The sequence below is a fragment of the Acanthopagrus latus genome, chromosome 21, assembly GCF_904848185.1.
Source record: "Acanthopagrus latus isolate v.2019 chromosome 21, fAcaLat1.1, whole genome shotgun sequence".
In the NCBI taxonomy this organism is placed as follows: Eukaryota; Metazoa; Chordata; class Actinopteri; order Spariformes; family Sparidae; genus Acanthopagrus; species Acanthopagrus latus.
In genome coordinates, this window is record NC_051059.1 from 25,562,958 (window position 1) to 25,588,970 (window position 26,013).

Below are 26,013 nucleotides of genomic sequence, written 5' to 3' on the forward strand. Positions count from 1 at the left end.
ACTTCAACAGCAAGCAGATGATGGAGAGGGGGGACGATACGACATCCCGAGGGATGGCGGGAGCCTGACGCTGCTCCTCGGGCTCTCGGCCAGTCATGCTCCTAACTGGACTTACCGGAGCGTCCCGGCCCAGAGTTCCCGTTCTCTACCAGACCAGCTGGCACTGCCCTCCTCCTCCTCCTCAAGGAGAGGTGGGACAAAAGGCCTGCATGTGAGGAACAAGAAGGGAGGGGAGGGCTTGAAAAAGTGGCGTCAAGTCGTGTGTCGTTCAGGAGCCAGTGTCACAAATCTGACTTAAAATACACCTCGTACTTAAATGACTAGACACACTGTAATGATCTATAACCTGGTATTTAAGTTCAATCAAAACAATCAAGACACAGAGTTCAGTTCAGTGCTCAGTCTGCAGGGTGCTCGACACTCAACATATTCCAGCTTTCATCAAAAGAGCACCAAAAGAGCACCGTCGGCCTCTGAAGGGGTTCTCAATGATCACACAGCAGCAGAACAAACAAGCACTTTGTGTTATCTGAAACAAAAAAAGAGGCGACAAACACACAGCTTGCTCTACTGAACCCAAACCGAGCCAAAAGTCAAGCGTAACAAGCGGATCGTCCACAGCGATCCAGTGAGAGATCTGCAGCCTGCAGGGTCAAAGTGTCCGGAGGAGAGAGGAGGACAGAGAACAAGACAAGAAGAGAGACGAATGAGAAACCAGGCTGGAATGAGGCAGTATGGGCAACAATCACCTTTAAGTATGAACACACACACACACACACACACACACACACACAGTGAAAACACAGGACGGCTCGGCTGCTTCGGCCTCGAGCGAGGAAATGAGAAACAGAGCTGTAACCCACACGTGTTCACACCGCTGAGGATTTCCTCTGAGATGAACATGAACTCAGTCAAACAAAGAAGAAAAAGACTCAATGAAACGTGACAAAATAAAAAGACTGAGTATGTAAATGTAACTACAACAGAAGAGGCTGCCAGGACCCTGAACACATGACCGACTGAACACCAGAAGCACATTTTGTCTGATTTTCTAAAACCAAAACCGAGGACTCGTCTTTCTAACGCAACGTATTTATCATGTGAGGGGCTACGCTAACAAGCTAGCAATAATGACTGAGGTTAGAGACTTTGGTTTAAAATAACTTCATACTGGTCACAACATAACTTGGTCCGGTGTATGAACCACCCTACCACCGGACCGGACCGGACCCGGACTCATCTCCCTGTTTATAGTCAGAGAACAACAACAGCATCAAACAAGCGCCGGGCCACCGACCTGGCTGTGGCAGGTGACCCGGCTGTGGCAGGTGACCCGGCTGTGGCAGGAGACCCGGCTGTGGCAGGAGACCCGGCTGTGGCAGGTGACCCGGCTGTGGCAGGAGACCCGGCTGTGGCAGGCGACCCGGCTGTGGCAGGTGACCCGGTGTGAGTGAGACCGGCTGCCCGAGTCAAGAACTTTTGAGGGTCCCAGATGCTGCCGTCATCCACCATGACAGACACATGAGATAAAACAAGCACTGGCTGCCCCTTACACTCATTTTCTTTGGTCCGTTGGGTCAGAACATTATCACACGAGTCTTGTAATAATATCTTCTGGACTCAATCAATGATGGAGAAAATCACCTTAATCTGTTAAATCTTCCTCCCGTTCCCCAAAGGTCAAAAATATAACTCCTGAGATTTTCTCTGGGGTTTTTTATTTCACATTATATTTGCCAAATCAAGAGAAACAAAGCTGTTAAACCACCGAAACGTTTTCTTATTATTTCTAATCAATGAACCAGAACTAGTTGTAGTCAGTCTGGAGTCATTTCCACACGCAGACGGACGGTTCTCACCTCAGGAGATCTTCATAAATCTTCTCCTGCTGTTTATTTCTTCTGCATTAATTCTGCCTCTGACCGGTAAATTATTCAGACGCAGGTGTTTTTTTTTTTCCTGCATCTTCACCATCTTCCTCATTTTATTCTTGGAAGCAGACTGAGTGCCGTTCTCACCGCTCGCCTCCGGGCGGCTGCTCCCACTGAGACGTCTTTCTGACTTTGCTAATTTGAGGTCCGCGGGGGAACGATGACACAGGAAACACACTCGCACACACAGACCAGCTAACCAGCGGCGTGCACAGATCCTCTCCCGTCACATGCGAGCGGTGGAGGAGCTGAACGCCGGCCGGGCGGAGCCGGCGGGGGCTCCTCTCTGTGTCCGTCCATGCATTATCTTCAGAGCTGGATACCGACAGAGCCAGCATGAAAACAAAACCTGTCGCCAACAGAGCGTTTAGACACGACGCCGCCTCAGCTGATAGCGGGAAAAAAGCACAGCAACCGGGCAGTTTTTTCCACTTTTATGTGTCTGCTGGAGGTTCAGAACCAGCTGAAGGAACCTCCACCCTGCTGCTGGTGTGAGTCTGATGAGGAGCTCGCAATCTGTCCGGACGCTTTTATAGTTTTCTTTTCAAATAAAATCTTTAAAAAACCTGGAGCAGCAGCACACAGAAAAGTTAACTTTGTGTTGGTTGTAGAGTAAATTCTGACAGCAGGACAGATAACAAGCAGACTACAGCTCATACAGGAAGCAGAAGAACTGTAAAAACCTGCATTTACACCCTGAACACCAGGAAACAACCTCCAACTGAACACATTTAACCAGCTGACGTCTCCAGTTCACACATTTAAAGTTCAAAGACTCAGAGACACACACACACACACACACACACACACACACACACACACACACACACACACACACAGTCCTCCCAGCCAAACACACTTTTGTTAGAAACCTAAAACAGCAAACTAACTTCACCTACGACTAAATAAACTCCGGGGCCGTCGATTTATTTAAAGACCGAGTCAGAGCTTTGAAGTTTTCAGCCTCGTCGTTCCCAAACTGGGATTTTCAGGGATCTTCAAAACATCCTGAGAGGATTCAGGTCTTCAGCAAAACACAGAAGAGTTTAAGTAGCTAACACTACTCTGTTTATAAGAAAGCTAAAAGTTGGATGAAATGAAATACATATGACCGACTGTATTAATACAACTGGTGTTGAGATGTTTTTGGAGACGATCAATCATCTTTATCTATATCATCCTCTATGTGGAGCACTTCCATTTAAATCTTTGTTATGCTTTTTTATCTACGTTTGTGTAAAGCACTTGAAACTGCCTCAGTGTTTGAAATGTGCCATAAATAAACTTTCTTTGCCTTCTGAGATTGAAGTTGTAGATTAAATTTTCATAAAAGCAGAATCGTATTAAAAACCCTCGTCACCTTCCTGTTGGTGCACGTCGTCCTGCTGGATGAAACAAGCCAGCCGTCCCGTAAAACACAATCTGAACACCTTTAATCAGCAAATGGAGAAGCTAAAGGTGAGATGAGATCTCATGAAATGCAGTTCATGAGACAGCGTGTCCGGTCTGTGTTTGTTTGATCCTGACTGCAAATAAGTTTTTTTGCAGCTTTTGTCTGCTGGTTTCTTGCAAACATCCATTCTGGAAGTAAAAAAATCGCCTCCTGTGCATCATATCACGTTACATCCTGCATCACTTCTCTTGTTTTCGTGACAAAACGTAGTTCGGAGCCCAGACAGACTCATCGGTGAGTTTTTCTTCCATAACGACTTTACGAGTCCTAGTTATGATACAGAAAGTTGTGTAATGTTACCAAGGTTGTCGCCGATGTCACTGAGGCTCTCACTTAAACAGCTTTATCAACACAGTCACGGTTAATGTGGCCGCGTCAGACATTAATTCAGATGTACTTCAGTCGGGCTTGCAGCTCCAGACTGATTAACGTGTCTAGATTTGAGGTGGAGTTAGTTGGTTAAGGGTGTCAACTCGGAGTCTGCGTCCGGCTTTAGATCCGACTCAAGGTGTCGGTGGAACCTCTTACCTGTCTTGTGGTGGTGCCGGTGGTGGTGATGGTGATGGTGGTGGCGGTTGTGGTGGGCGGAGATGTGGACGTGTTGGGCCAGGACGTCGGCCAGCCTGCCGCCGGCCGCCCCGCTCCCCCCGCTGCGCGTGGAGGAGGAGGAGGAGGAGGCCGTGGAGGAGGTGGTGGTGGTGGTGGAGGAGGTGCCGTGGATGGCCCGGCTGATCCAGTGCTCCATGCTGATGCTCCCCTCCCGGCTGGACGAGGTTCCTCCGCCACCTCCTCCGTCCTCCTCTTCGCCGTCTCCGCCCTCCTCCTCATCGCCGTCGCCCTGCCCCTCGCCCTCTGAGCCCGAGGACGTATCTGAGGAGGAGAAACAGACGGCGGACACGGAGGAAGAGGAAGAGGATGAATAAACGCAACAGAGCACAGAAACAACATTTAACAACTGACTATGGAAACATCTTTCAATATCAGGGGGAAACAAACAAGAGTCAAGTTCAATCTGATCCTGACTGCTTTACAACGAGTTATATTTAGAGACAGACGGAAACATCATATCTATATACGTCGCCGTTTATCGTCTGCAGCCTGGAAAGATTTCAGCTCCCATCTGTTCAGAGTCGCCGCAGGGAGGCCGGAGAGAGGTGTGACTGTGAAGGCTAAACTGTGTGTGTGTGTGTGTTTTGCATGTGATTTCCATAACGCCTTTGGCTACGAGACTAATAGTGATGATACGAATAACAACAGCCACTGACCCAGTTCTCACACACACACACACACACACACACACACACACACACACACACACACACACACAGGTGCTGTGTTCCTGTGGGTGTTGTGCAGACACACAATAACCTTCGACAACAATCACCCAAACAAAAAGAAGCAGGTATGTTTCTCATGACTGAGTGGAAACTAAATATGAGTTGAATGGAGATGAAATATTGGACACTGGCTGCAAAAAATACAAGATGCAGTTGGCGTCAGATCCAGAGGTTCTGGAGGAGTAAACACCCGGAGTATCATCGGCTCTGATCCGAAGCCGCTTTGGGATTAAAAAGCGGATTTATCGTCACTCTCACCTCCACTGTCGGGTGTTTCTGTTCTGACTGCTGACTGGAGCTGGGGGGGAAAAGTACTTTACTGCATGAATGTAATGTTACAGAGAGGAGAGACAGAACCAGAACCAGAACCAGAGTCTCTGCTGAGTGCTGAGTTCAGTGGTACCGCTTTCTTGACCGAGCTGGTTCAGGTGCTGGTTTGGAATCGGTGAACAAAAACTGGTTGGAGAGCTGCACCAACACTTTCCTGGTCCAGAACAAAGACCTGCTTTACATCAGGGGCTCAGAGCGAGTTATCGTGACCCGGCACCAACTTGGACCACTTATGATCGACATCTTTAAAAACCGGAGCGAGTGTGGTGTGTTCTGGCTCAGTCCACGGGAGAATAAACAAAAGATTTTAATTATTTCCTGGCAACAGTTGGATTATTGGAGACTAAATGATGCAACTCTACGGTGGCTCTCACAGGAAAACCAGCACCGGCCCAGAACCAGCACCTGGTTCACTTCGGTGGGAAAGGGGCGTGACAGTTGACCTGACTTCAAACACACACACACACACACACACACACACACACACACACACACACACACACACACACACTCCATGTGTGTCAAATAATCTGACAAATAATCAACAAACGATCCTGCAGTCAAATTTCTCCAACACGCGCCATCGCTGATCCAAATCTCTGTGAGGACACTCGGGCAGAAATGTTCACGGGCGAGGTGAGGTTCGGTCCGTTAGCTTCTCTAAACATGTGGAAACACGGTGGATTGTTTAAGTACACAACTCGACAAAGTGTATAACAAAAGGTCTGGTTGTTTTCACCCAGAAATCTTAAATTTCACATCTTTAAATGAGGTCAAAACGTGAATAATTTTGTCTCCATTAGCCGCTCCCCCCTTTTAAATAATCAACCGGTTTAATAATCTTTAAATGCTGCGAGTTTCTCTGCAAACTTTAAGACGTGACATTTATGGTTTGTTGTGACATTTCCAGTTCGCGGTCGCAACATGTGAACTACCGCGGCGCTCTGCTGACACGCTTAAATGGCAAATCAGCGAATGTCTCGGTGTCAGCAGAACCCCGAGGAGAGACTCCTCACGACCAAACACAAACATGTTGACAAAAGAGTAGACGCTGCCGGGCGACAAACAGACACACAACAAACACACAGAGAGGAAGGAGAGAGCAGCCTCGTCGTGACGCTGGAATATGTTTTGATGATGTGTTGAGAAAACTGACAAAATGCAGCTGTGAAAATCAGTCAGAAGCCAACGGAGAGCACATCAGAGTCCTCGCTCGCCCGTCGCCTCCGCACGACGCGACACGCTGCTCGGCAACACGCGACTCTGCTGTCCTCGGCTGAACCTCACTGGCTGCCAGACAGCCCTGTGTGTGTGTCTGTGTGTGTGTGTGTGTGTGTGTGTGTGTGTGTGTGTGTGTGTGTGTGACTGCTTTTTACAGCAGCTCCCCGAGGACACACGCTTTCTAAATCTGCGAGATGGACCGTGTGTGTGTGTGTGTGTGTGTGTGTGTGTGTGGAGGCAGCTTGTGTGCTTTGTGTAATGTGGCAAAAATAAAAACAGAACTCATGTGAATACTGTGTACGAGTGTGTGTTTGCACACAACACGCAGTACTTCTGTGTATTTCGCCTCCACAGTGCACAAACAAGCTGCGTGTGAATGTCGTGTGTAGGCAGAAAATGTGTGTGTATATTTATGTTGGATTGCTGTTGATCAAATGTGTTTACAGACGTTTATGTACATTATAAATACATTAATATATTTTTGAGCAGCAAGAGAAGAAAAGAGATCAGAAAATGGAAATACTCGAGCACAAGTACCTCGACGTTGTTGTACTAGAGTATATGTACACAGTGTCATCCCATCACTGCGAACATCAGCCATACTTCTGAAGTTATTTCGCAAAAAATTATTGAATTAAACATTGCTAACAAGGCTATTTTCTAAGATTGAATTGCAGTGTGAATTTGATCACATCCATCTCCATCTAGTTTCGGTTGTGTTGGAGAAAAAAAAAAAAGAGAGGCTGGATGGAGGAAGAGTGTCAGGAGGGGAGGTAAGATGGAGGGGTGACAGCCGCTGACGGAGACGAGAGCCCTCGTGAGAGAATCGTACGGTTTGTCGAACATCACGAGGGAGCCATGTTGGCTCCGTCTGCTCTGACCCAATAAACTCCCCCTCGTATTCAATCTGTGGCCGTTGGTCTAAATCACGCCTCGTTTAGCGGATCTCGACCCTGCAGCCAGAGAAATAATGGCCTCATTAACACCCTCGTTAACTGACACCGCCGCCATAAAAGACATGGATGACTGCCCTCGCCACACGCCCGGGGAGGCATCCCGCTTCGCGCGCTACGGGGATGAAAATCGACCGGAGGATGCATCCAGTGCACTTTTAAAAATGAGTGATATCCATCGTAGACGTACGCCAGACGCTCATCACGGATGTCAGAAGAGCTGGCGGGAGGTTTGGCTCAGAAACAGGAAGGACGGAGTACATCTCCTCACGACGACACCAACGTGGCCTCTGAGTGTGGCTGTAACTGTGTTTTCCATACCTGGTGGCGTGTAGGCATCCATCGAGGTCTGGACCACCAGCGACCGCCGCTTCGAAGGCATCGGCACGGCCATCTTCCTCTCTTTGTGCTTGGCGAGGGCGGCCTGCACCGCCTCAGTGTGCACATCTGCAGACACACAACAGGAGCAGGTTTAACTCCGGGGAACATTTAGTTACAGCCTGAAAGCGACGACCTTCATTTTATTAAAACTGAATCCATAGCTGAGAGTTTTTTTTTAGCGTTGGCAATTCTCAAGTTGCCCGTCAGGGAGAGCGATCGATTTCCTCTCATTTCTGAAGAGGAAGAAAGTTTGTGAACATTTGTGTGAGATTGAAAACTCATCATACTGCTGAGATTAACTGTAGGCAACTGTACCGACCTGCATAAAGGGCAGGAAATACACATTTAATTCACTGTATCCCCCAAAATGTAGTAAAGCACACAGCTGAGGTCTTTTAATGTCGGTCACACAAAATAAAAATATAAACGGGCGGAAAATAAGAAACATTTTTGCTCTAAAACACATTTCAAAATATTCAAAAGACATTAATTCAGTGGTGGAAAGCAACTGAATACATTCACTCAAGTACAGTTTTGAGGTGACTCGATATTTTAAAAGCATATATTGAACTTCTTGCTCCTCGACATCGATCTGACAGTCACTCACAGCCAACTGGTTACTCTTCAAATTAAGGTTTTATAGAAGCGAGCGCACGATGAACAGATCATAGAAAACACGTTATCGTATATAAAAACTTTTGTAACCCTCAGAACGAGACGCTGCCTGGTTGTTTTCAGACACATGTCTATCTGTGATGTTTACTTCTCAACCTCTGAGATAGTTTTATTAAAATAACTTTTTAAGGGAGGTCAAATTATTCCACGTCTCTCGGAACAAAAGGGGATATTTCTCTCTCTCTTGTTAATCATCTCACAACACCTCAGATTTATCTCAGAGGAACTGAAGAACTCTGAATTTTACGTTTTCTGGACTATAAAACATCGCCTGGCTCTCCGTCAGCATGTGGTTGAGTAGTAAAGAAAACATCTGAACATCTAGCTCATAAATGCTCCTTTACTTCTATCTCAGTAGGACTTTTATTGCAGCTTGTTGAGTCCTTCGTCCTCCGCTGCGTACTGTATAAACATGGCAGGGACGAGTGAATAACTGGAGAAAGAGGTCGACGCTTCGGGCGCCGATAATGGCCGTGCAGTCCAGAGTAAACACCGAGACGTAAGTGTGTTAAATACCGGAGAAATCTGAGAGTCCGTCCAGCCAGAGCACCAGCACACGGAGAGGAAGGAACAGCAGCAGGACGATCAGCTGTGTTTGTGCTGCAGTGTTCTCGTTACAATGAGCGCCGTGTTCCCACTCATGCACATTTGCTTCATCGACACAAACGTTCCCAAAGCTGGACAGCAGCTCCCGTGAGGCCCCTGTGGGTTTTTTTTTTTTTGTTTTCCGACTGGACTGAGTTCAGGGAGTGTCGGCTGAAGACGTTTTTTTTTTTGCAAATTAGTGTTTCCAAGAGCGAGATAAAGCGGCGCGATACGGCCGCAGCTGGGTTTGTTTGAACGGTGTCCATTGCTGGCAGAAGGCAAACACACAGCGGCTAACGATGCAGGCTGTCGGCCCCGATAATGACATAAGTAAGACATTTGTCAGGGTGAATGGGCCTCACAGATGTACGTTTGTTTGGCTTGTGTGTGTGCTTATGTAGGGGAACGGAGGTAATTTAAATCTCAAGTGCACGTTTATTGTCTCACGGTCGACCGAGTGTGACTGCGAAGTGTGTGAAAGTGTGTGAAAGTGTGTGTGTGTCTGAAGGCGCTCACACAGCTTTTCTTTTTCAATTTAATGGGTTAAAAGCTTTTTTTTTTTCTCTCTCTCTTTCACAGGATTTATTTTCTGTCGGATCGAATTCAAACAAACTCGAACTCTCCTGCAGCGTGTTGGAATGTGATAATAAAGGAAGTCGGGTTCTTCTCTCGGCCTCTTTTTGCCCTGAGTGAGCGTCACCACAGTGAATTCTTTCTGATTCAATTTTTAAATGAGAGGCCACTGAAAAGAACCTACCCGAGTTAAAATCCCCTCGTTAATCCTGCATTAATCTCTACCGGACACCAGATGGAACAAAGACCAAACAATGCGTGTTGTAAGAGCTGCGACAGGTTTGTCAGGAGCTTTTTCCACTCATCTGTGCCAGAAACTCTGCGATTTGCTGCAGCCCGGTTCTGCAGAGGAAGGCTGAGAATACCAAGCAGGCCTCAGAATAACAGTCCTCAGAGTGTCCACAGGTCCAAAATTTACATCTGATCCACACAAACAGAACCCGAAAAGGACCAGAGGACTCGAGCCAGGCCAGTAAATCTGCCGGCCTGACGAGGGAGAACAAAAAGTGGCCAACTAGACCTTTCATTAGAGCGTTTGTCCAACAGGGAGCGCTCTAAAGTTGTTTACGTGTTTGAATCCATTTTAAAATAAAAAACATTATAACTTTATCATTCACTCTTTTTTGGCAGCAGGAATCTAAGACCTGTCTCCCGCCCAATCACGTTGTACGTGTGTGATGATGTCATGTGACGAATGGTACAAAATCTAAGACCTCATTACGCAAAAATAGTAGTTTTGAACATCATGTACTTTGTAAAACTCTGTGCATATCTCAAAAAACTGAGTTCAAATAAGTAAATAATTAAGTTCAAATGAGATCAACATGTTTTGGGTTTTAATTCAGTAAAATCTGAGGAAAGAAATGTTACTATTTTCATACTGGTATTCATTTTATGACATAATTTTGATACTTTAAGTCTATAAACAATCCTGAATTATTAAAGACGAGTTTGACTTATTAGCCTAGTTTGTACAGATTTCAGGGATATGAAGCTTTTGAAGATACTTTGAAGAAACGACATCACAAGAAACAAAAACAACCATTAACCTGCCGACTTCAGGTGACGAGTAAACCGTTTCTGATGTGTTAAATTGGCGGAGTGCCCCTTTAAGTCAGTTAACACACAAGGATTTTATGTCTACATATGACACATGGTGGTGATGTTAACATGCAGCAGGTATGGACAAACGTGTCATTATTAAAATCCAGATTAAAATCACACCATTAACTTCACTGGAGGAACCTGAGGAGTAAAATTAAAAATATAATGGTGTCCTGCTGAAGTTATCACCCACAGCCTGATATGCTAATGAGGTGATTAATGGAGCTAATTAACACAGAGATGAGCTCATGTGTCATTATCGCTCCGCTGGTGGTCCGTGACGTCGCCTCAGTGTTGATCACAGTTCCACATGAAGCTCACCTGCTCAGTGTGAGCGACAGGCGGCAGGACGAGAGACTAAATGTCCCACAGGTGTATCGTCGAGGACACGCCCCCCCCCCCAGGTGCCTCTTACCTGATCGGTAACGCTCGTCTCTGGAGCCGGAGGACCGTCGGCGGTGGTAGCGGGACGATGAGGACGGGGTGACCGGGGTTCTCCTCTCCTGGCCCATGGACGGATCCATTCCTGGAACACAGAGGCTCCGATTTACAAATCTACTTTCAAATCTTTTGTCTTTTTGTCTTTTTGTAAATCTCTTGTGGTGTTGAACACCTTTGCCAGCTGTCTTTCTTCTTTTCTAAATGTGTTTTACCTGTTTACTTTTTATACAGGTATTTACCACAGTGGAAACTACTGATACATATTGGAGCTGGCAGAAACGTTTTTTTGTTTCATTTTGTGTCTGTAAATATTCAGGGAGACGACAATAAAGTGAATTTTGAATCAGAACAAGGGCTCAGAAACAACAGGAGGGTAGAGTTTGTAGTCTGGCTGCAGGTTTACGACTACAAACCTTCTCTGATATGTTTTCTTGAGTGTAGCAGGTCTTCAGTAGCTAATTCAGCTGACTTTTAATGGTGCCAGTTTTTTCAAAATGTAAAAAAACGAACAACTAGCAGGGCGGAGGATCAGAACATCAGAACAAAACTAACTTTAAACCTTAACAAGTGGTAAATAAAGAGTGAAATAACCTTTCTTTAAAGACGGACTGACTTTAAGTGTGATGGCTGTTATAAAGTGTTACCAAAGAAAGAAAAACAGCAGTAATCACAAAAACAATAAACGGCTATAAGATAAGATACAAGTTGATTTAATAATAAATATAAAACAGAAAATAACCACAAAGATCTACAGAGAGAGCAGATTTCTCTGGATGAAAGCGGCCATGTGATGTAGATACAGACACACACGTACGTCTGCACCAACACAAAGAAAACAGCCTCCCCACACAGCGATCAATACGTCTGATGATAACAACCACCCTGACGCTGACAGCTCCGGCCGCTCCGGAGCCGCTGATCTACGAGAATCCATCTCGGCTTCACACTTCCACCCTCGTCTGTCTTCATTAGAGCTCTCAGCGCGGCTCGAAGAATCACCGCCGCTCAGGAGAGAAAGCTAAAAGTTGATTAGCCGACCATATAAAGACCGCCAGCCCAGCGCGGGAAATAAATGACAGGTCTGGGAAATACCTCGCTTTCCTGTTTCCTCTGGGGAGTCTGCCGTGATGGATTCCCCCCTCCTGACTCGTTCTACTCGCTCTTGAAAATGTTTTCTTTCCCTCTCCTCGCTTCTGACTCAATTTCTCTAGTCTTGCAGGTAGCTCTCTTTTATTTGTCTGTTTGTTCATTTACTCAGCCTCAGAAGAAATGTAGACTTGGTTGAACTGGTTTGAAGTTTCTAGGGATGGACGTGTTGGACGCCCGTCACCTGGTGCAGATATCCACGGTGCTTTAACCTCCATATCTGACATGTGACCGAGTCATTTAGTCCGAGTCTCAAGCAAGAGAAAGATAATGTTTTCTAGGGCAAGTCGAGTCCCAGGTCACATCACTTCAACCTCATCGGTACTGTATTCTTCCTCTAATCCTCTTTATTAAGACAAGAGACACAATCTAATAAAACAGAGTCTACTAATGAAATTATTTCCAATCTATCTAAGCTTTTAAGAAAGTATGACAATGAGATACACTTGTATAATAATCACTGATAAAATAATGGACGATATAGTAGGTAGTGATCATCCGCATCAACATCCGCTGAGACTTTCAAAATAAAGTCAGATGACACACAGTTCACTTATTTCAACTGTTATTAACTTCATGCAACATCAAATCCTGTCAAACTGTTCGGTCAGGTTCAGGTAACTTTATTTGTTCTGGTGTCTGAAAGCTACCAGACAAAATGGAATTGTTTGACTTCGATGACAAATAAAGTGTCTTACATCTAAAACAACAAACCAGTACTGATGTAAACTTCGGTCTCACGGGGGAAAGTGACCGTGCTGCTGTATCTGACCATCAGAAGAGAGAACAGAAAGAGTACAGGCGGCCGGACTAAACTAAAAAACTAAAATGAAATATAAAGCGAACAGTCGAGTTGAGTCATCATGTTTCAAGGCAAATCGACTCATAAATCTTTCAGCGGCTTCCTGCATGAGCCCCTCATGTAAGCACGCTTGATTCATACCTGGAAGGATTCGCAATTGTTTGTCTTTAAATTCCTCGGTGTCAGATGGGGTGAGGTGTCTAACATACCAATACTGCCACTGCTGGGAATTAAGAGCAGGTAGCTGAACATGTGACAGGTAAATCATCCGTCTGACAGCATGTTAATCCCCAGATACAACCAGCGCCGACCCGGACGGGATGAGACCTCACAGGCAGTGAAACCTTAAAGGAAATCAATGCAGGCGTCTCATCCATCCAGTTCCTGTCACACACTGCAGGTAGAGAGACGCTAACGAACTGATGGATGAACACTGACACCGACCAGCACCACCTGAAGTAACACGAAACAACACAGGCTGCAGTTCCCACACGTGTTACTGCACTTCAAACACTGTAGCTTTGGAAGAAAACACAATATTTAACACGAATAAGAAGAAACTTTATTGCATGTTGCATCTGAGCCAAAGTAGTAAAATATATATAAAGTGCTTTTTACTTCTGTTGATGCTTGAGTACATTTAATATCAGATACTTTAACTCAAGTACCATCTACATGGATGATTCTGTCACCAAAGTCTGATAAAAAGTACAATTTTCCTTCCTTACTTTCCTTGGGTAGTTTACACAGCATATAAAAGCTCATGCTCACATAATATCACATTCATCTTAAGACAGAAAGAGGTTAACAAATGTACAGAAGTTCATGCAGGCAAGCGAAAAAAAAGATACAAATCTGACAATTACAAAGTAAACATCCTCAGGGTTACGACAGTATGAAACATGAAACTCTCCAGAGTCTCAGCTGTTCTCGGTGTGCAGCTGAAGGTCTGCAGAGCGTCACCGCATCAAAGAAAAGCTAACAAAGGCCTGAATTAATCATAGGAAGAGTTCGCACCACGCGGCTCGCAGCCCCTGTTGAATAAGACATGAACAATCGCTCTCAGAGGGGAGAAACGCTGCGCAGCGTGAGAGAGACGGTCGCCTTATCGCTCCCATGATCACAAACAAACTGTGGATTTGGAATCATCAGGTGCGTTCGCAGGTAACTCATACGACAGGTTCAGGCACTTGATGCTGAGCGTCATTTGAATTCTTTCACACGGATCGTTTCATCGCTCCAGTGACTTCAGACATGAGCTGCGATGTTTTTGCGGTCGCCAGCTGGTCGCAGAATTTGTCTGCTTTTCTTTTCCTGTTCAATAAGAATGATGAGTCACAGCGTCAGTGCCAAATCTGTGAGCTTGTCAATCAAAATCGACCAGAGTGTGGCACAAGGAAGTGGCTTTTATACAAGCTGACGTTCAAAATGTGGGTATTAAAACAGAAGGAGAACAGTTCTGTCTTTATCAGCAGACTTAAGCTGGACTCAGAAGTCTGTGACACAGTCTGTAAATGTAAAGTCCGATCCAGTTTCCAGGAAAAGAAGCTCGCAATTAGGTTCTGTACCAATTACAGCAAAAATAGAGACAAAGGTCAACTGGAATGGTGCCAATGAATGAACTCTTACTGACTGCTCATGTGAGAGAGGAAGGCTCTTCGTCGCTACACAGCAGAAATTCTAAAACATTTATACATTTACAGTCCATTTTAACGTAAAAAATGAATGAATTAACTTTTAACATTGCTTCTAATGCAAGAAAGTTACTCATAATAACCACCAAAGTGCACAAGTCTCAAGAATTATTCAGATAAATAACAGACGCATGAAATAAAACAAAGTGTTTCCCATGTAGATATTCTGACATGACGAGCAGAAGATAACAAACAGAGTCTTTTATGTCCTTCTATTTCAAAAGGTAAATTCCTGTTGATCCCAACCGATAACTTGTGACAAAGTTAAGTAATGGAGGAATATTTTACAGTTTAACAATGATCGAAAAATGTATTTACAGGCTTATATCAGCTGTGGGCTTCGTTCTTTGAGCAGCTGTGATGAAAGTTACCAAACAGAAGACGGTTTATAGACAGAAAATTACAGAGAATTCATAACACGTGATACAGTGACTGTTTACGTCAACAATGACTGGCGTGGTCAGACCTCCACCAGTAATTAAACAAGGTTTCAAGCACTGTTTCTTACGTAGTTTACTTTAAACTTCAGCTGTTTAGGAAAATGCTGCGACACTGTTTTGCTGTGAAGCTCCAGAAACAGAAACTATGCCAAACTTTCCGTCCTCTTTTAGTCACTGAATTCTCATTTTTGGGGCGATCTTATCCTTTAAGTTTAAAATCCTTGTAACAGTTCCCACAAGACTTCGCTCCTGTGTGATTGAAGGGGGGCTCGGCGACTCCCGTCTACCTCATCTTGCTCAACAAAGCAGAAGCTCCATCTGACAGCCAGAGTCCAGCATAGAGCGGCTGAGTGAATGTGGTCTGGACTCTGTGGAGGAGAGTCATGGTGTCAGAGACGCTGTAGAAGGACAGAATACCTGCACTGTGATCCAGGTACACTCCAACTCTGGAGGACCACATGCCTGGGATGGAGGTTTTCTTGTTGCTGTGTCTGAATTCACAGCTGTTTTGGAAACAATCCAAGGCCCACGAGTTTTCATTGAGTCCAAACACACCTTGTCTGAAGTTCCCTGCTCTGCTGATACTCTTGTATGCGACCGCGACCAGAACTCCTTTCCCGCTGCGCTCCACCTCCCAGTAACACCGACCGGTCAGACTCTCTCTGCTCAGGACCTGCCAGGAGAACGCAAACCTCTCTGGATGATCGGCATATTCCTGTTCCTCGCTCGTGAACACCACCTTTCTGTTCTCCTTCGATAACAACAGATGTGTGTTTGCGGTGTTTCCATCCAGCGTGATCTGGCATGCGTACTGTAAGAAGTCGGGCCTGGTCGTGGGCTCTCTGAAGGGATTTGATGGTGAAAGATCAGTTCCAGTTATCGTCTTTATGATCTTTGCACATTCGTCACCATAAACCAGCTGCAGTTTGTCTTTGGCCTCTGTCAGCGCCACCGTGACCTTCTCAAAGTACCGCATGCGGCGGACCGTGACACTGGGCGGGTCTTGAGATTTACTGAGACGCGACAGCGAGGAATAATTCAAGAGAAAGTAAGTGTGATCCTCTGCGAGCGAGAGCTTCTCCAGCTCGGCCTCTTTCCTCCTCAGCCCAACGATCTCCTGCTCCGCCTTCTCCCGAACCTTTCTGAACCGACCGGCTTCGCTTTTCTGTCGAGATTTGATCTTCTCCTTGATATCGGAGACTCCTGCCTCGATGATGCGGAGCAGCTCCAAGAAGATCTTCTCAGTGTTCTTCAGGGCGTTTTCAGCAGAGCGGTTGACAGAATCTTCCTCTTGCAGAAACAACCTCACAACTTTCTCTTTCTCCTGGATCCTCTGCTGGATTTTTTTGCGAGTGGACCCGAGTTCTTTCTGCTTCTCGCCCCTTTCTGCAGCAGCTGAGACTTTGTCGTGGCCTTTATGGTCGTCCTTGGAGCAGAGGTAGCAGATGCAACACTGATCGGTACGGCAGAACAACTTCATCACTTCTTGATGGCGAGTGCAGATGCTCTCCTGGATCTTTGCAGATGCTTCCACCAGCTTGTGTTTCTTCAGCGGACCTACCTCGTAGTGAGTTTGGATGTGTTCGTCGCAGTAAGAAGCGAAGCACTGCAGGCAGGACTTGACGGCTTTCAGTTTTTTCCCGCGGCAGACATCACAGGCCACATCTTCAGGTCCGGCATAGCAGAGCTCGGCGGGAGCGGCTTGGACTTCAGTCTTCTTCAGCTGCTCCACTACGAACGCTAACATATCATTTTTCATCAGGACAGGCCTCTGTGTGAAGGTCTGTGCACACTGAGGGCAGCTGTAGATGCCCTCATCATCCTCTTTGTCCAAGTGATCCTTGATGCAGCTCATGCAGTAGCTGTGGCTACAAGGAACAGTCACCGGGTCATTCAGCAGATCCAGACAGATCAAGCAGCAGAATCTTGCTCGTTCAAGTTTAATCCCTTGTGCCATGTTGCCTTCTGAGGGAGAGCAGGTGTCTGATGACAGAGAGCTAAACTAGTCGAATCATTTCTTATCTCTCAGTCAGGGAGGGAAGGCTTCGCAGGATGAACTTCATTCCAGGAAGAGGAGTGGCCTCGAGGAGGAAGTTTGGTTTATTGTAAGGTCTGAACATTCAGGTTTGGTACATTACTGGAACACTGGGAACAACTTATATAATATCACAGAACAGAATGTATCAGATGGGATTCAGTGTTAAGTGTATAACGGAAATAAATCTTTCTACATCAACAAATTGAAGCGTGTGTGTCTGCAGAGACTCTGTCATCTGCCTCATATCATGAAAAACTTTAGCAAACCAACCGGTTTGTGTTCCGAGCAGAGGCTGACGTTATCTGGGAATATTGTTGTGAGGCGGAAGGAAAATCTGAGAAATGCCGAACCCGACCGACTATCTGCGTCATAATTTGGACTCTGATCCAAATCATGATATTTGATCAAAACAAATTTAATTTCAATCATCAAAATCAAAAGCAGGACTGGTATTTTCTTTCACTCCACCCCGGCCCAACTGCAGGTTCCCACAGAAAAACACCTTGATGACAGAGCTAGCTTAGCGTTAGCCTGCAGCAGCTGTTGGTTGATTTTCTTACAGATTTTTTTTCTTCAGAAAGTATTTGGATAGGGTTAGGGTTAGACACATGTACTTGTACTTTGATATTGAAATACATTTAACATCAGGTACCTTGAGATTTTTACTCGAGTACTTTTTGTATGCGTGACTTTCATTTTTACCAAAGTAATATTGAACTTCTACTCATGCATGACTTCCAAGATGGAGGCTAAAAGGTTCCTTCCTGTCACTCCACCGAGTGAGCGAAGCCTCGTATATAATGTGGAACCATGTAAATCTGGATAGACGAGGATAATCCATTTCTTTTTAACGCCTGAATCAAACGATATCAGCCGGACTGTGTAGCGAGCAGCGCGGATTAACAAGCCTCAGAGCTGAAACACATCACACTGCTGTGTGTGTGTGTGTGTGTGTGTGTGTGTGTGTGTGTGAGAGTGTATGAAAGGGAGTATTGTGTTGTTAGGTGCGTGTGTGTGCAGAGGAGTGTGTGTCATCCAGCCCCCCATAGCGAACTAGGGACGACCCCCCACTGGGCCTGGATGTGAATACCACACATTTTCTCCTTCCCACACCCCTCATTCCTTCCCATAATGCACTTCCTGACATACCCCCACCCCACACGCACACACACACACACACACACACACACACACACACACACACACACACACACACACACACACACACACACACACACACACTGTGTATTCCAGTAATAGCTTTGGCAGTGCCAGTGTGTCTCCAGTGACGCTTCAGTCCCATCTTCAGCAGTCAGTCTGATGCAAAATGGACTTTTAGATCCTTTGTGGTTGAACTCAACAACATCCATCTGTGGTTTATTACAAAAAAAACAACCCGACTGGTGATGATTTATTAAATGTATTGAGATCAGAATCATCACATCCACTACATGGAGGAAAGTAAAACCCCTGACGGCGCATATTGGGAATCTATCAGACAAAAACATCTAAATAAATAAATGGGCAACAGCCTGCAGTGAAACCAAGTCCCTGCTTCATAAAAAACATTCTCTCCGCGTGAAACAAACACATAAATCTCCTGAATGTTCTTGCCTTGTTTTTGCCTTTTAGCAAAGAGTAAAAAGTGTCTTTTCACTGCGTCCTGTTCACTGGTTAAACACTTTTATAGGTTTACAGAGCAGACGGAGTGAGCGATCGCAGCCGAAGGGCTTCAGTTTCTACCAAAGGATCCTTTTAGTCTGCAGTCGTCCTGTTAGGATTCATTCACACGGAGATAAAACATCTTTGTGTTTTACTCTAATGTAGTAAATCTGAATGCAAATTTAATCAAATGTGCCTTCAGATCAGTTCGGTTTATTCCTGCTGTGAGCTCAGATTTTCCCGTCCCAGATTAACTTGTTTCACAGTCCGACTGTTGACAGGTTCACTGAGCATCTGTACGTTAAAAAGGTCGTCACACCCTCGTGTTCATCCCCCCACATCTCGGATGTTTGCCAGGACTGAGGTACGGCAACACCACTTAGACAAACCACACGCAGGGGATTACTTAAGGATCTTGTTATGTGAAGGAGGTATACTCTCTACTCTGCCTCAGTCTAGTTTATTTGTTGTTTATGAGACACTTTGTCCTGTTTTCCGTTGCCTCTGCTCTGCTTTTCTTGACATTCTTGAGGAAATTTCTTCTCATTTTGACTTTTAATGCTTAATATTTCTAAAAAGCCGCTCTGAGAGCACGACACACTGCGTTATATTAATTAAAAGCGCTGTTTTACCTGGTGATTGAGGGAAGAAGGCTCCGATCAGCTTGGATCGCTTCTTCTCATAGCCCTTCTGTGTGATATCACCTGCCAGAGAAAAGAGAGAGAGAGAGAGAGGAGACATTTACTTTATATATTCTTCAATATAACTTTATTTATTTAATACCAAAGCCTGCAAAGTCACGGTTTAGACTAAAGCTCGTCCTTCATCATTAATGTAGGTTTTCCCTCCCCCACAGAACTTTTCTGCAAAGTTTATCTGATATATTCAAGCGTGGAAACCAAATATCAGAGGCTAAAGGTTGTGTTGTTGTTGTTTTTTTATCTGTAGATGAAACAGCTCCCGGCTGAATGAAGCGAAACAACAACAACAGAGAAACAATAAGGCGGCACCACGAAAAGAAAAAAAAAAAAAGCTGCAAGCAAAGCCATCAAAAAAAAAATACATAAATAAAAAACACGAAGCAGTGAGAGAGAACGCTGTTTGACTTATCGCATTATGCTTCGTCATTTTCTCCACTCAACCAGGAACAGATGCTGCAGTGTGTGTGTGTGTGTGTGTGTGTGTGTGTGTGTGTGTGTACTGCAGATGCACTTAATTCACCTGTCACGGTACAAAGAACCACCTCAGAACCTGCTGACTGATCTCACCGAGCCTCCCTACAGCGTAATCAGCAGATTTGTTGGCAGCACAGAGCAACATCTGAATCCAATAGATCTTTTCTAACAACTGTTGCTGTTGTGTTTTACCAGGCGGGAGGAGTTTATCACATTTACAGAGAGCGTTTTTGTTTTGTTTTTTCTCTTGGAGAAATCACTGAAGAGTAAATAAACATCAGCTGGGTGCTCGAGATTGATCGACGGAGTCTGAATTCATTTAACCCCAGCGAGCAAAAACAACAAACCACGAGATGTTACTGGAAGATACTTCATGAGAGAAATAAGGCCGCAGCTCAAGAGGAGAGTAGAGGAGCATCATGGGAACTGGAGTTCAGGAGACACATTCTATGACAGTTGAGTGTGAAAGCAAGGCAGAGGAGGAGAGAGGGGTGACGTGGGTAATGTAGTTTGTAACGTGTCTTTCAAACCGGCGATGGCAGGTCCAGGAGGTAGAGACACTATGATCATCGGTGTATTAGAGGGAGATGATTAGACAGTCAGGAGGCAAACTGAGGAGGAAAGGAAGGAGGAGGAAGAAAAGAAGATAAACGAGGGTGATGTGATGACACAACCTGATACGTGTCCATCACATGATGTGTTGAGCGACAGTCAAACACCTGTAATCTGTGTTAGGACCAATTAACACTTTAAAATCATTGTCCTGGATGTTTAACGACGGATTAAAACGCTCTGAAAAGCGACAAATACTGTTCTAAATAAGTTTTGACTGATGAGCTGTGGAAGTGTTTCTGTGACGGGAGGATGACTCAGTTTACAGAGTTGAAAGATGCAGAGGAAGTCGGAGTTTAGCGCGTCGTCGCCTGACTCACGCAGTGAAACGGACCTGAGTGACGCTAAATCTGCAGCGGATTTGTCGAACACGGAGAAAGCTGTCCGTGCGGCAGATTTGACAAATCCCTCTTAAACACACATACATGTGACTAACTGGCACGGATCAAGAAATACACTGTGGGCACGGACGTCACTGGTGACGATGGCAGCTGTGTGTGTGTGTGTGTGTGTGTGAGATTCTGGTAGCGTGAAGGCGAAGCACATGGCAATAATTAGCATCTCTGGTAGGGGAGCAAACCTCCCTGCAGAGAGAGAGAGAAACTGGCAAAGTGAGTCAGTTTGAAAGAAAAATAGAGACACGGAGGGAGAAACAAGGGAGGTCTGACCTTGTCTCTAACTTTTTATAGTGGCATTCACACACACACACACACGCACACGCACACACGTACACACACACACACACACACACACACCAGCCGTCTTCTTGACTTAATTGGGATTTTTATCAGCGAGTCAAAGTGAAATGAACATGTCAGTCAGCGAGCTCTTCTGTTGGATACTGTAACAGCTCTCTGCTGGTAATCTCCATCCAATCAGACAGCGAGACAGGCGGTCAGTCAGTCTGTCAGTCAAACAGTCAGTCAGTGAGACAGGCGGTCAGTCAGTCTGTTTTACATTTCTGAATTTCTGCCTGCTCACACGTCTTCAGGTCGTCTAAATGAAACGCCAACATGCGTTATTTGTTGTGACAGTTTGCAGGATTTAATAGTTTCTGGCTGTGAGGTTTGTGACTGAAACCAACTAAACACACCTCGTCTCAGCTTCTCCAACGGTGGCGCCAAATAACTGAAATGAACCGGTATTTGTTGATTTAATTCTCAGTACGACTGTCAAAGGCGACACACACACACACACACACAAGACATCAGACATCAAACTCCAAATTAAGGTTTGACCCAGACGGGAGATAAAAACATATAATTTAAGATACTGCTGGAAACATGAGCTACAAGAGGAAACACTTTCAGACAAACTGTCCACAGCTCAGAAAGACAAGTAGCAACAGAATATAACAGTCAAATTAAATCTAAATTATTCTGGAAGAGTAAAAAACGTATCCATGACCCCAGAAGCCGAGTTCAGAGTGCTTCGTCTCCAGGTACAGTCCTGCTGCACTGATCTGAGTATCAGACTGAAGCTCAGTCTGTAGTTCTGATGCAGCAGCCTGACCACAGCTGTGTGAACTCGCTCTGACCTTCCTATGAATTATTGACAATCACACATATAGTTCACACGCTGCAGGCTGCGACTCTCTGAACTGACGTCAAGCTCGTCTGCTCTTAACCCCCCCCGACCTCACACACACACACACACACACACACACACACACACACACACACACACACACACACACACACACACACACTGGGTTGCTGCTGAAGTCACTATAGCAACTGATGATGTCATGACCTCAAGATGATGTAAAAACTCGACCGTCACGCTGAGAAAGGATGTGAGTAACTGACACTGAACTCAGGTTTTATGTTGCAGATTTTAGACAGAAGTGTCGCCTCCTGCAGTCCTCGTTCAGTGTGTCAGGGGGCTTAATTCCTGTCAAACTTAGCATACACTGATGTTTCGGACGCTTTTCTGTGCTTCCGTTTCGTTTCTACAGCTTGTTTGTCCTCGAGCACAAAGCAAGCTATGTAAAGAAATGTTTTTTCACAGTTTCGAGTGGAAGAATTTGACCCTCAACCCTCGTCCAACACCTCTGGGATGAACTGGATCCCAACCAGATCTCATCAGTGCTGAACCTCACTGATGCTCTTGTGGAGGCTGGAGGAGAGCTGAGGCCGTTCTGGCAGCAGTTTAATTCCCATGGCTGTTGAATTAAAGACAAAGTTCAGGTTGTCCACATACTTTTGGCCACAAAATGCACAAATATGCAGCCTCAGAGTGCAACTGTGCTAAATCACCTCCCACAGAGACAGAGAGACCGAGAGCGTCCGTCTGTGCAGACACAGCAGGGCTGAGACTCCATGACCATATACAGTAAGAGACACAAAGATAGAGAGACAGAGAGATAGAGAGGGACAGACAGGAAGAGAGAGAGAGAGAAAGACAGAGCTGGGGAAAGACTGACATTGATAAAAAAGAAGTAGAAAGAGAGAGAGAGAGAGAGGAGTGTTTGCATCTATCCACCACCTAAAAAGGAAACAGAGTTGATTTTATTGTTTCAACACTGCAACAGCAGAGAGAGAGAGAGACAAAGAGAGAGAGACAGATAGAGGACAACGGCATGAAGAGAAAGAGAGCAGTGGGGTAGGAACTGCAGCAGAAAGAGAAAAAAGATGGTGACAAAAAAGAGAAAAGGTGAGGAAAGAAGAGGGAGATATTCAGTCATGTGACTCTGGAAGCCTCTGTCTGTCTGACATGTATATTTCTCTATAACAGATGCAGGAATACGAGGGAAACTGAAGACAGAACAACAATTACAAACGCAATCAAACCCAGAAGATTAAACATACGTACAAACATACATTACATACATACATTGTACAAAAGTATCATCACAAGCATCATTATTATCATTAAAGCTCCTGGTGGTTCCATTCTAATACATTTATTTTGGGTTTCCCAGCTCGTCAACACTGAGGCGTTGGGATTGTGAATCGGGTCGGCCGTGTTCTGAAAGCTTTCAGTATCCGACGAGTTTGGAATGAGACACAAAAATCAACTTTTCTTCAACAGTTCAGTGATCCGCCTCTCTACGGTTATTCTGACTGAGCTAAAACTTTTAGACCTTCAGGTGAAATTTACAGAAAATAAAACACACTGAGATCTTTTTTATTCAACCCAGAGTTCTACGGTTTTTCATTAAACGCTGTAATTATCAAAACTGCAGGCTGTGATCGGTGACATCATCGACGCTCACTGAGAGAATGGAGAGAGGAAGTCAAACACACACGCCGAGCTTTGCATCCATAAACACACACACACACACACACACACACACACACACACAGCTGAGCCAAGAGGAAACGCCCAAGGACTCCCCCGGGGAATGAGGGCAACGACACACACACACACACACACACACACACACACACACACAGTTGGAGGCAGCAGGTGTTTGCAGTATCAACATGCTGAGTCAGGACTGAAACTCACCTCCACACAGGTAGGAAGGAGCTCACATGCAGGCGCGTCCAGCCTGTTTGTCACCATACAGTTAAACTTTGCATTACACGGTTTTAAGTTTCACCGTGGTCGGGTGAAAACGCAGGACTGATGTCGGTGCTGCTTGGAATTATGACATTTTATGAGAGCTTGTTGTCCTTTTTCTGAAAAAAGAAAAACCACCACAAATGCTAACGCTAACACCATCGACAAAAACGCAGCACATGACTTGTCCAAAGTGTTAAAATAACACACTTCCTCCTCCGCTTGTCATAAAAATTTGAAAGACGAGTTTATAACATTTTTTTTTCCCCTCACAGCTCAAATCAATTATACATGTATGTAAGTTGGATTTCAGGACGCGCAGTTTAAATGATTTACAGTTGCACCCTGTGGAAAAAACAGAGCTAACGGTGGCGGTTTCAGCTCTCCAGTTAAACCATTACACACACACACACACACACACACACACACACACACACACACACACACAGAGGAGGTCTGGGTGGAAACTCCCCATCACAGTTTGTGTTCAGCCACATGAGACGAGCGAGGAAATGAATTTGTGTGAAACGTGCGACTTCATTAGTGGAGTCGGTTCATTAAAGTGCAGCCTGACTGAGTCGGGTTCATCACACCGAGACGTAGAATAATAAATAATAAGAGGCATTAAACTGTTATTTTACTGATAATTCTAAAATATACTGAGCTTCAGGTTTCAAAAACACTACAACTCCATGACGGGTTTGTGTTTCTGAGTCTTCATATCCAATCATTTCATCCTGCAAAGGCTCTAAAACAGCTGTTAACACGTCTGTTTCATCAGCCGCTCGTTCTGCAGTTCACGTTGTCGCGATGGAAAAGAGTCCCGCGTTTAAGACTTGTGAGCGTCGTCCTGGAGGTTGCGTGATTACAGAGTTTGAGGATTCAAATACTGTGAAAAAAATAACAACATATCTCTCAGATCTGGGCTTAAATGATGCATTCATGGTCATTTGTTTTCTCTATAGTGTATCAGAGCCATAAATTTGGCGCAGATGCTATATTCAAGTCCGAAACTCCCAATCACAAACACTCTGACGTGAGATAAATGACGAACAAAGCTCACTGACAACAGAAAGACGTCGGAGAAATGGATGTGGAGTGCCCGTAAAGCTCTTTGTGCTGTTTAAATATAGAATATAATGGAGTCTCTGAGGGGAGCACCTGTTCCTCACCTCCATGTGGGCCTTCGTTTTGTGACACAGTACACGTACAATACAGTCTTTGTTTCTACCGGAGCAGCTGAAAATCACATTAGTGCAGAGTGAATCAGGTAACCCACTTTGCTTGGATATAATGGCCACAGAAGACGGGATCAGCAGAATTTGTCTCGAGCACACAACGTGACTCATGACATCAACACACCATCACATCACTGCGTAGCGGTATTCACACAGAGAAGCACACGCAGCGTCTCACGGTTCTGATAACTGGTACCGGAGACGTCTGCAGTGCTGCTAGGACAACTAGCGCGCAAACTAAATGCCAACTTTCACCAAAGTTCATTTAAAAGTTGCTGAATTTAAGGAAACTTAAAACTCACACTCAGTCCTTTAATTCTATCAATGAGAAACACAAACAAGGTGAAGCCAAAGAGCTGTGAAACACTTCTGTGAGTATGCTCATTAGATATCTTACACACACACACACACACACACACACACACACACACACACACACACACACTAGCGACTCACCGAGCATAATGCTAACAGGCAGCAGGAACAAACCTCACAGCAGCCTCCAGCTTCATGCCACCGCTCCGTCCTCGTCTGTGGTCCTCCACACAGCTCCCTGTGTGAAAACACCGGTTGCTTATCCCCCCATTGGCAGCTCTCACACACACTCACATGCGCACACACACACCCTGACACACACACACACACACACACACACACACACACACACACACTCTCTCTCAATTAACACACACACACAAAAAGACAAGCAGCTTAT

At 45.2% G+C, this 26,013-nt stretch overlaps 2 protein-coding genes across 8 annotated transcripts in view; both read right to left on the reverse strand.

Annotated features, from left to right (window-relative positions):
• The window catches only part of LOC119010800 (disco-interacting protein 2 homolog C), a 158,864-nt gene that overhangs the window by 49,881 nt on the left and 82,970 nt on the right, over positions 1–26,013 (reverse strand). For all 7 annotated transcript variants that reach the window (XR_005072063.1, XM_037083271.1, XM_037083273.1 and 4 more), the window contains exons 2-5: positions 19,399–19,470; positions 10,959–11,069; positions 7,547–7,672; positions 3,913–4,254 (exon numbers count right to left, since the gene is read on the reverse strand). Coding sequence is in view for 6 of the 7 variants with exons in the window: in XM_037083271.1 (XP_036939166.1) it covers positions 3,913–4,254; positions 7,547–7,672; positions 10,959–11,069; positions 19,399–19,470 (651 nt within the window). In the remaining variant the exon portion in view is untranslated. The remainder of the gene's footprint in view (positions 1–3,912; positions 4,255–7,546; positions 7,673–10,958; positions 11,070–19,398; positions 19,471–26,013) is intronic.
• LOC119010738 (tripartite motif-containing protein 16-like) lies at positions 15,350–17,023 on the reverse strand. Its single transcript, XM_037083132.1, has one exon. The coding sequence runs from the start codon at positions 17,021–17,023 to the stop codon at positions 15,350–15,352; it is 1,674 nt and encodes a 557-aa protein (XP_036939027.1).

Coding starts and splice junctions, on each gene's coding strand:
- LOC119010738 (XM_037083132.1), bottom strand. CDS start 17,023: ATGGCACAAGGGATTAAACTTGAACGAGCAAGATTCTGCTGCTTGATC.